The sequence below is a fragment of the Ranitomeya imitator genome, chromosome 2 (assembly GCF_032444005.1).
Source record: "Ranitomeya imitator isolate aRanImi1 chromosome 2, aRanImi1.pri, whole genome shotgun sequence".
NCBI lineage: Eukaryota > Metazoa > Chordata > Amphibia > Anura > Dendrobatidae > Ranitomeya > Ranitomeya imitator.
Genome location: NC_091283.1, coordinates 541,821,841 through 541,833,217, shown reverse-complemented (window position 1 = coordinate 541,833,217; position 11,377 = coordinate 541,821,841). Strand labels below are relative to the sequence as shown.

The 11,377-nt window shown below is 44.1% G+C and overlaps 1 protein-coding gene across 3 annotated transcripts in view; it reads right to left on the bottom strand.

Annotated features, from left to right (window-relative positions):
* Positions 1-5,875: 5,875 nt before the first annotated feature.
* Positions 5,876-11,377, bottom strand: part of RETREG3 (reticulophagy regulator family member 3) — a 34,727-nt gene continuing 29,225 nt past the window's right edge. For all 3 annotated transcript variants that reach the window (XM_069751917.1, XM_069751916.1, XM_069751919.1), the window contains 5 exons: positions 10,407-10,491; positions 9,952-10,089; positions 8,791-8,861; positions 8,383-8,515; positions 5,876-6,832 (listed from right to left, as the gene is read on the bottom strand). In XM_069751917.1, the coding sequence (XP_069608018.1) occupies positions 6,399-6,832; positions 8,383-8,515; positions 8,791-8,861; positions 9,952-10,089; positions 10,407-10,491 (861 nt within the window). In that variant the 3' untranslated portion in view covers positions 5,876-6,398. The remainder of the gene's footprint in view (positions 6,833-8,382; positions 8,516-8,790; positions 8,862-9,951; positions 10,090-10,406; positions 10,492-11,377) is intronic.

Below are 11,377 nucleotides of genomic sequence, written 5' to 3'. Positions count from 1 at the left end.
GACGCCTGCATTATTCACTCTTGCTGTATATTAATAAGCCACAATTCTCCCTTCATGAACTGGAGCAATACAATAATGTATTAGGATAGTAGAGAGGAAGTAAAGGGATCCTGTCATGATGAAAATGGTATCTGAGGATGTCATACAGCTGAGGAGCGGATCAGATTATATATACTTTTGTGAGAAAAGTTTCAGTAAAACTTACATCTTATAGATTGAAATCTGTTATGTGTTTGCATACAAGTCCAGTGGGCGGTCCTACTTGCTTGTTTATATGTATAAGAGTCCAGTGGCGATTTATATGTGTTTGAGTCCAGTGAGCAGCCCTACTCGGTGATTTGTATGAATAAGAATTCAGTGGTCCATCCTACTTGGTGATTTGTATGATTACAAGTCCAGTGGGCAGTCTTCCCTATATGATTGACAGATCTCTGCCTGCACAATCACTAGTAGGACCGCCCAGCAGCCTGTTACACTGTGTGCAGAATTATTAGGCAAGTTGTATTTTGATCACATGATACTTTTTATACATGTTGTCCTACTCCAAGCTGTTCAGGCTTGAGAGTCAACTACCAATTAAGTAAATCAGGTGATGTGCATCTCTCTAATGAGGAGGGGTGTTGTCTAATGACATCAAAACCCTATATAAGATGTGCTTAATTATTAGGCGACTTCCTTTCCTTTGACAAAATGGGTCAGAAGAGAGATTTGACGGCTCTGAAATGTCCAAAATTGTGATATGTCTTGCAGAGGTATACAGCAGTCTTGAAATTATTCGATGATCACGCTTCAAAAGTTTGCCAATCAAGCGTTTCATGGCAAATAGCTAACAGGGTCGCAAGAAGCGTGTTGGGCAAAAAAAGGCGCAAAAGAACTGCCCATGAATTGAGGAAAATCAAGCGTGAAGCTGCCAAGATGCCATTTGCCACCAGTTTTGCCATATTTCAGAGCTGCAACGTTACTGGAGTAACAAAAAGCACAGAGTGGGCAATACTCAGGGACATGGCCAAGGTAAGGAAGGCTGAAAAACTATTACCTTTGAACAAGAAACATAAGATAAAACGTCAAGACTGGGCCAAGAAATATCTTAAGACTGACTTTTCAAAAGGTTTTATGGACTGATGAAATGAGAGTGACTCTTGATGAGCCAGATGGATAGGCCAGAGGCTGGATCAGAAAAGGGCAGAGAGCTCCACTCCGACTCAGATGCCAGCAAGGTGGAGGTGGGGTACTGGTATGGGCTGGTATCAAAGATGAACTTGTGGGACCTTTTCGGGTTGAGGATGGAGTGAAGCTCACCTCCCAGACCTACTGCCAGTTTCTGGAAGACAACTTCTTCAAGCAGTGGTACAGGAAGAAGTCGGTATCGTTCAAGAAAAACATGATTTTCATGCAGGACAATGCTCCATCACATGCCTCCAACTACTCCACAACATGGCTGGCCAGTAAAGGTCTCAAAGAAGAAAAAAATATTGACATGGCCCCCGTGTTCACCTGATCTGAACCCATAGAGAACCTGTGGTCCCTCATAAAATGTGAGATCTACAGGGAGGGAAAACAGTACACCTCTCGGAACAGTGTCTGGGAGGCTGTGGTGGCGGCTGCACGCAGTGTTGATCGTAAACAGATCAAGCAACTGACAGAATCTATGGATGGAGGCTGTTGAGTGTCATCATAAAGAAAGGTGGCTATATTGGTCACTAATTTGGGGGGTTTTGTTTTTGCATGTCAGAAATGTTTATTTCTAAATTTTGTGCAGTTATATTGGTTTACCTGGTGAAAATAAACAAGTGAGATGGGAATATATTTGGTTTTTATTAAGTTGCCAATAATTCTGCACAGTAATAGTTACCTGCACAAACAGATATCCTCCTAAGATAGCCAAATCTAAAAAAAACCCACTCCAACTTCCAAAAATATTAAGCTTTGATATTGTCTTTTGTGTTGATTGAGAACATAGTCGTTGATCAATAATAAAAATAATCCTCTAAAATACAACTTGCCTAATAATTCTGCACAAAGTGTATACATACAAACCAGGGATTTCAGCGAATAAAATACAAGTGTTACTGAATCTTTTCCAACAAACCTCCTAATCATTTTGCTCAGCTTCTCCTTCTCTACACCATGCTGCCCACAGATCAGCCTGCATGTTAAATTTGACAGGTTCCATTAAAACTATGAATCTACTAACAGAAACTGATCAGAATCGGAGTTTCTGTAATTACCTCCTATATAAGGTTAGATAAAGCACCCCGAGTTCAGATGATGGATGTGCTAGCTGTGGTCACAGCATCAACCTGAGCACTAAAAAATGGCTTCCACCAAGGATATCCCACATGATTGGTGATAAAGGTATGGGACGTCTGAATGCAGCAGCCGTCATATGGGCCATTTACATTCTATGGACCTTCCCACAATGGCATCGATGCTGGACACCGGCTCCTTTCCCTTATCTTCACCATGGCCGTGTGTTAGGCAGCACAAGGGACTTTGGATGCTTCTTATAGCCATCAGTGGGGGAGCCAGTAATCATACACTGATCATCTACTTTGGGGAAAGCAGTGAAACCCCCTTTAATGCAACACTAATCTGGTAAAGGGCAAATTAAGCCATTACAGTCTACAGCTAAAGATTATTGGGTGAAATAAGCCCACTTAAGAGACTGGCAGACTAAGAGCAGGCATAGATTTGTGCTACTTTTTGCTCCATTTTTCGGTTCCCACTAAGCTCCACATATTATAGATACATCACGTTTTATGCCAGAATTTACTGCCACAAACCCGGTGCACACGTCAGATTAAAGGGAACCTGTCACCCCCCCCCATCCCCCCAGGCGTTTGAAACTAAAAGAGCCACCTTGTGCAGCAGTAATGCCGCATTCTGACAAGGTGGCTCTTTTAGTTATTGGTGCTGTAACTGCAGAAATAATCTGTTTTGTAATTTGTCCTAAATACCTTTTCTTTAGTCCTGGAGGCAGGTCTTTCACCCCTGCTGCAGACGCCTCACAGCCATCACTCATGTCTTCTTGGCGCCGGATGCCGCCTCCTCACCGCTGTTTTAAAAACAGCCGGCACCTGCGCTCTTTTCTCCTGCCTTGGGCAGGCGCAGTGAGCGCTGCCCGTCCTCTGTCCTCATATGCAGTCTCGCTGACTGCGCCTGTGCGGCCGCCCTGCTTGTGAATCCCAGCCCCTCAGTGTGAATAAATCAGAAAACACTGCGGGGCTGAGATCCACAAGCAGGGCGTCCGCACAGGCACAGTCAGCTAGACTGCATATGAGGACAGAGGACGGGCAGAGCTCACTGCGCCTGCCCAAGGCATGACAAAAGAGCGCAGGCGCCGGCTGTTTTCAAAACAGCGCTGAGGAGGCGGCGTCCGGCGCCAAGACGACTTGAGTGACGGCTGTGAGGCGTCTGCAGCAGAAGGGGAAAGGCCTGCCTCCAGGACTGAAGAAAGGTATTTAGGACAAATTACAAAACGGATTATCTCTGCAGTTACAGCACCAATAACTAAAAGAGCCACCTTGTCAGAATGCGGCATTACTGCTGCACAAGGTGGCTCTTTTAGTTTCAAACCCCTGGGGGGGGGGGGGTCTGTGGTGACAGGTTCCCCTTAAGTTCTCCCCTCAGTCTCATTTTGGAGAATCTTACTTGCCTTGCGAGCTTAAGCCCATCATTTGTGATTTTGTCACTTTTTTTCTTTAGGTGTGTGTAGATGTTTCTTCCACCAAATTCATGAATATGGCGCATGCAGTGCATGAATTTTGTGCAAAGTCAAAAATTAATTTTTCTTCTGGGACTTATTTTTGTGACCTTTGGAGGGGGGGGAGGGAAAAAAAAAAAAAAAAAGCAATGCTCTGGAGGGGGAACATTTTGTGAATTTAAAAAATTTGCAATTTATGAATCAGATGAACACATCTGGACTTGCTAGATTCTACCCACAAAGCAGACAATTTAAAAAGTAGGTGAGCACTTTTGAAATAGACTTCTAGAAAGGCACAAATAGACTAATGAATTAGGTGCAAACAAAAAAAATGGAGCAAAACGCACACAAAACTAAACAAAAAGGCGTAAAAGCAATAATGAATCGAGGCCATAGTCTGGTGCAGATTTGCCTTGAGCAGTATAGAATAATTTAAAAGGAGGTTATTCGAAACTTTTCCCATAGGGCTAAGAACTTACAGGCAGGTACCGTAGTTGCCAACTACCTGCCTGTTCTGCCTGCTACCAATCTCTGACGGCTAAAAGCAGTCAGAGACCGCTTCTGCTTGTGACGTTGTGTAGACAGAGCAGTTCCTTCTCCTCTGCTCTGACGATGGGGTGACACCTCAAATCGAAAGAGCAGAGAAGGTTCTGTAACGATTGACGTGAGAAATAAAGGAGGGGAGTCCCCACCTGAGCTGGTAGAGATGGTCACATGGCAGTACTACCTGTCTGCAAGTTCTTAGCCCCATAGGAAGAAACAACCAAAGTTATGGATGACCCCTTTAATGCGCATTGTGCTGTCCTTGCCCACAGTAAGAAATGGCATATACAAGATGGCACTGGAAAAGATGGGTGAGAAAACCTATTGTATAGCTCTTATAAATCATTTATCTTACCCAATAAAATCACTGCATTAGCTATAAGGACATGGAAGCCAGTGGGGAAGACATTGTACAATTTGCGCTTATTTGGGAATCTAATGCATTATTCCCCTCCCCCACCCTCAATTTATCTTGGTATGACGGGCTCTCTGTGTACACTGACAAGTTGAATCATCAGAGGTAGGGTCCAGGGATACAACTAAAATTACAATAATGTGTATTAATGGGCCGATATAGTGTTAAAACGCCACTAACTTTACCGAGGACGGAGTGCCAATGTGAGTCGCACTCTGGTCGCTTTCTGCTTTAATGGAAGGGTTTCATATTGTCCATTCACTCAGTGATCATCGCCCAGTAGGCAAAAAAAACAAGATCCTACGTTCAGGAAGATTGTCACAGTGCTGCGACTGCACACTTACCTTCCTAGGATGGTGATAGACCTGCATGGATAATTGCAAATTATGTAAAATTGGCATTTGGGGTGGGGAGGTGTCATAGTAAATCACTCAAATAAGATTTTTTTTTTTTTTTTTTTTTTTACCTTTTCCAGTTCTGGTAAATTTTAGAACAAAAAAAAAAAATTACAAAAACTTCAGTGAAAATCAAAATGTATTAAAAAAAAAAATAATTAAAAAGTGCATTTGTTTGGGGGAGAAAAGAAAAATGAAAATTTGTCTTCACTATAAAAGAAATGTTGCACTGAACAATAACAATATAAAGCCCCCAAACCACCCCCAAAACTGGAGGGCCACTGCCGAGCTCCTCTCCAAACAAAGTGTAGCTCCACCTTAAGTATCTAAAATCAAACAATAAAAGCGTTAAGTAGTCGTCACACTGGTATATCTCTAAACGATTTCTTCTTGGTCAAGACAAATGACCATGGGTAAAAGTTGTGCCCCTTGGGTGGCAACCTGCACCCGAGGTTTAAAGCTGATGGTGGGAAACGTAGGCGGCAATGCAGAGGATGATGTATGGCACCACAAGCCTCTTCTAATACTTCTGGTTGGGACTTTGCTTCTCGAATGGCCGCGGGGTACATTTTGAAAACACGGACTTAACAGAGCCAAATAATAATTAATTGTAAGGTGCCAAAAAAGTCAAATGTTGCTGAATCGGCAGGTTTGGCCAATTTTTATGGTACAAATATTAGGAAATATTTCCACCTTTAGGGGAAACATTCAGGTAGGAAGCCCGCTATTGGAGGGGCAACCATACCACTGTGTAAACTTACCTTGGTGCAGCTTAAGGGCATCTGAATAAGGTTTTTTGGGTAATCAAAAGCGCAAACGTTTAAGGCAAAAAAGCCAAAATACAACTCTATTATACTATTTGTTGATCCGCCAAATCATAGACTTGTTCAGAAATGGAGCTACACTTTATACTGTCCACAGATTACTCCAGTCTCCTGTACACACATCTCTGAGCGCCAAGCCCAGATACTAAAGTCTGCCTTATTAAAAAGGGACATGAGAGCGACAAAAGTCTGAATTAACACAATGAAATGTCCCTAACTCCAAATCACCAAAATGTTAAAAACATCTACATTGTAATGACCGCCAGGGCAGATCCGGAGGTTCCGTCTGAGATGGGGTACTGAAAAAAATCTATTGCACCAGTCCATTATCCAGCGTCTAATCTACTGACTTCACAGTGATAAAGTAGCAGGCGGGGTAGTCCTGCATTCAGTAATGGAAACCTCACACGGGGCACACCGAGAAGACACAGTCCGAAGATACGGGGCTACAATGGGAGCTCTTTAAAAACGAAAAATAAGATTGTATGTTCACAAGGGACTGGCACCTTTGTTGGAAATTACTGTTGGCCACGTTGGGTGGCGGGATCCATCTGGTTAAGCTCGGATTGGTCCAGTAGCTCAAAGTCATCGGCTTCAGCGTCAGTGTCCAGCTCAGAGCTCGAGTTTCTCTGATATGTTTTCTGCCTGGGATTTTCCAAAAAGCCTGAGGCTTGCTGGGAGACACCTGCCAGTGCCATCTGTATCATCCCACGAGTGACTAGGTTGGTAAGGTTGTCTCTAAGCTGCTGAGCACCAATTGCAAGTGGCACCTCGGACTCGGAGGACTCATCATACAGCTGGTCACCAGACATGTGGGGTTGGTTAGCTGCAATTGGGAGCCCAATGCTGGTGTCGTCTTCATCATCTATCCCAGTTACCTCTGGATTGATAGAAGGAAAATCAGGAAGATCTCGTGCAAAGGACTCTTCTGGGTCACTATGGCGGTCCAGATCTACACATAGAAACGTCAATTAATAGAATTCATTTTGGAAATCAATGTGTACACAATATAAACCTAAGTACATGTACACATGGAAGTTTTTTTCAAGGCAGTCAAAAAACAAAAGATTTTTTAGCGGAAACGGTTTCAAGAAGTGACATGCACTCTTCTCTATATAAAGTTTTTGAAGCATATTTTTGAGAAATTTTTCAAGCTTTTTTTCTGAGTGGCTGTCTAAGACTCCTCAAAAACATCTATGTGCACAAACCCTTTGAAGCTTACTTGTTAGGATCACCTTACTGATATCACCAGTGGTCATGGACTTGCATGAATCTAATAGAGTCTAAGGGGGTTCATAGATTGTGATTTAGCTTGAAGCATAACCAAATGTGCACATTATTGGGGTATCGGTGCAGACTGTACTATGTCTAGATGGACTCCCCATGCATAGGATACATGTATTAAAGTATAAAAAATTACCCTGCTACGATGATGAAGCCACCAAGTGTCCCTGCAACAGTTTTAAATCACAACCATTGTGCCCAAACTCCATTCTTCTGGACTCTTTGTTGGAAGGTTAGGGTTACAGGAACTTTTTTTCAGGTTATCACTCCCATTACAAAACAGAAGGGATATATAGGTTCTGATCATATTTGGTGGTAGAGGATTTATTTAAACATTTAATCACCTCATCACCCAATGGAATATGTAATATTGAAATGTTCCTGCAAGTCTTAAGGCTCCAATACACAGACTAACGTCAGCCAAATCCACCAATATCGACGGGATTGTCAGTCTCATGTGTATGAGGGCCCAGGACAAGTTCTTGTTGGGCAAATATTGATCCGATATGTCCAGTTTTGTACTGCCGATTGTATTGTCTCCCAGAGCTAAGAGATGGCCAAACCAATGTGTATGGTGCTTTAAACACTCGAATAATAGTGGTCCATGAGAGTGGAATCTGGTGCCGATAGTTGTGCTTGAAACACATAGCAAGGAAAACCTTCAAAATTAGACTTAGGTTCACATTGCGTTAACAGCAGCCCGGTCAACACATGAGTTAAACTGGCTGCGTTAACGCAAGTGCCGACATGCCATTGCGCTAGCAGATGCTCTATCTGCGCTAGCGGTGACAGACCCGGAAACGCTGCAGCCCGCGTCCCAGGGCCCGTCACTCGATGATGGCACATCGCTAGCGCACACCCATTTTGGGCGTGCGCTAGCGATGCGTCCGACATAAGGCTTAATGGCGGCGTTAATGGACTGCGTTACACAGCGTTATGCCGCGGTGTAACGTAGTCCGTCTAAGAGAAAGGCCGGGTCACTATTGGGGCTCTCAGGCCTGTTTGGTAGATTTGCTGCATTTGAATCAATTCCTTTCCTGGGTCATTCCTATCTCATCCTGCTCAGTTGTCCTACGGTATTATATGATTTAAGATTTCAGGTTCCATTTGCGACTGTCATGTTTGGAAATGGTCATGGCAGCCAGTGTTAATAAAACTGTAGGGAGAGTCTGAATGCAAGGAATAGACAACAGATACCTATCCATCAGAGAGCTTTACCTTCTGAGCCTTCAGTAAGAGGAGTCTGCCCCCGGGACAAGTTAAATGTCCCATTCTCCGTGTAGGAAACCTCTGCGTCTGAGTGCTCAGAATCCGATATGGTGAGTTCTTTAGCGACTGCAGAATCATCCAGCTAAGGAGGAGAAATAAGAGTTTCAGGAAAAGCTCATTATATATTATCAGGTGTGGATCTAGAGAGACAAGGAAAAGCGTTGGAGCTTCCAGTCATACGATCCACATCTGCCGCGAGCTACAAACTATCACACACCGGACGCTCCTCCGATCACAGATCTCATAGCCCCCACTGATGTAGTCAGTATGTCACTAGGTAGGAAAGTTCAGGCTACATTTACATCCCAGAAAACACAATTCAGTATTTTAACCCATTACAGACAAGTGTGCCGTTACCGTAGGACAAAACGCTGCCAGCTCCTCTTCACTGTCGCTGCCCTCATTTGGAGGAAGAGCTCGCCCATGCACTGCTCACAAAAAGATACAAATTACCGATTGACAATTCTTACCCCCGTGATACCCTAAAGCCCCCCCATACATTTTACATGGCTGTCAGCTGAATGATGATTTGGCAGCTCTCTCGCCCGACTGTCCCATAAACAGGAGCGCTTGCTCATCTCAGCATTATTGCGTTACCTGTATGAGAGCAGCTGCTAGACTTCTCTGGAGGAGATTTATTGAAATCAGACCTGCCGGTACCTTATCTCTCACTGTCGGGGGTCCCTTACACATTGGGCTGTCGACTAAACAAGTCAATATGACCAGGCTCAATCTGTATAGGGACCTTAAGGGTATGTTTCATCTTCGCTGCGGACCAGTGAGTTTTTTGTAGCACGCGAAAGATTATGTAAAATTTTATGAACAAGGCTGGTACTTTAAAAGGGTGGATTTTCAGCAAGCAAATACTGTACGGAAAATCCATTGCTTTTGGGGGTTGTCTGGTCAAAACCGATAAGTCAGCAGTCACTCTGAATCCCCCAGCGCACACACTTGTATGGAGTGAGGCCACGCCCTCTAGTTGGACACACCCACTGTCCATCCGCGTCACCTGTTGGGGTGCGGCCTCACTCAATACAAGTGTATGGAGAGCGAGGCCACGCCCATAACAAACCGGTGAATCCCAGCAGCACACAGTGTGCGCGCTGGGGCATTTCACACAGTGACTGCAGACTTATTGTTTTTTTTTTTTTTGCTGTGACGATTCTACGTAGTCAGCGCTGGGAAAGGCGGTCACACTAGCGCGAGTATGCTATATTCATACTCCCGGCCACAATCCGACTAATCCAAACTCAGGTCCTCAGGGCGCCCAAAAGATAAGGTTTTCAGTATTTCCTTAGTATTGTACAGGGCATGGAGTCATTATCAGACAGACATTGCCAGAGGTCCTCTCACCTGAGCAATACTCGGGAAATCCTGAAAGCATGATCTGCTGGGGGCAGTGAGGACTGGAGTTTGGGGAACACTGGACTAGACCAATGCTGTGTGCATATCGTATACTTAACCTAAAGTATGAATGTCACGCGAGGTCGGACATTACCTCCTGCTCCTAACACTCACATTGTCTCTCTTTATGCTTCGACATCATGTATCCACGAACACTAAAATCCAACCTCTGCAGGGCTGGCTCCAGCTTCTGGTAAAGCCGCTGTCCCAGGCGATGGTATATGGCCAACGGCCACAGCAGGATGAACAGTACTGTGGAGAAGGGGACACGACAATTAAAAAGGAGCTTAAATCGCAAAAATGCAACATAATATGCGTGTTAACAGTGGATTTCCCCTTTCCAATGCATAGGATGAAATCTGCACCAAATCTGGGGCCAGATCCATGTCAATATCCACAGGTAGTCCATGCAGATTTTCAGAGAATTTGCATCAAAATATGCAGCAGAAACTACCCGATAGACATAACCCTAAAGTACAGCTTCCCACATATCGCCACGGGAAGGAAGCTGTAATAGCGACGGGGGTGTGGGGTAAGTTAGCTGGAGAAAAATCCAAATATGGACTCACACAGCAGATAGGAGAGCACGAGACCAGGAATATATCCACCCAGGACAGTCAGAAAAGTGAGGAATCCACAGGACAGGAGACAGAACTGCGAAAAGAATGGAAAGGCGGTTATTATATGTGTAATATGTGAGGTGCACGTTGTGAATGCAGTTTCCCAATTGGAGCAGAAGATCTAAGTGACATGGGTACCGGACAAGAACAATAAAGCCGCACGGAGATGTTAAATGGTCATTGTGCCGTCGACAACTTGATCTCATTTGATGGATAAGGATCATTTTTACATAAAGTTATTTGCAGATAGTCAAAAAAGAAAAATATCACAAGGTACCCCTTCTTTTTAAATTGCTGTCGGGTTACAATGTAACCCTTCTCCAGCGCCAGAGATACATTACAAGAAGGGGCCCTTATGTTCCTCTGCTCCTGCTCTCCTGTCTGTCATCATGCATACAGACAAAACAGAACAAAGAGGCAAAACAGGCTACTGAACAGTGGCAGCTGCAATGCATAAAGTGAAATAAGAGAAAGGAAGTTCCAGAAGCTATAGTGCTGGCAGAATGCTGATGAAAAGAAGCAGCTCTGTACCAAGACTCAAGAATAGATAGCAAGGAAAAGAGCATGAGAATCAGAGAATTTCCTGAGTATAATAGATGGGTATGAGCATAAAAAGTTTTAACCAGGGCTGTGGAAGCGGAACCCATTTTGGTGGAGTCTGGGTCATGGAAATTGAGGAGTCAGAGGTTTGGCTTACGACTCCACAGCCCTGGTTTTAACTTGTTGTCGTGGATTTGGATGGCAAGGTCCCCAGATGTTGTGGGAAATGACAGGTCGTTAAAGGGAACCTGTCACCCCCAGAATCGAAGGTTAGCTAAGCCCACCGGCATCAGGGGCTTTTCTACAGCATTCTGCAATGCTGTAGATAAGCCCCCGATGTATCCTGAAAGATGAGAAAAAGAGGTTAGATTATATTCACC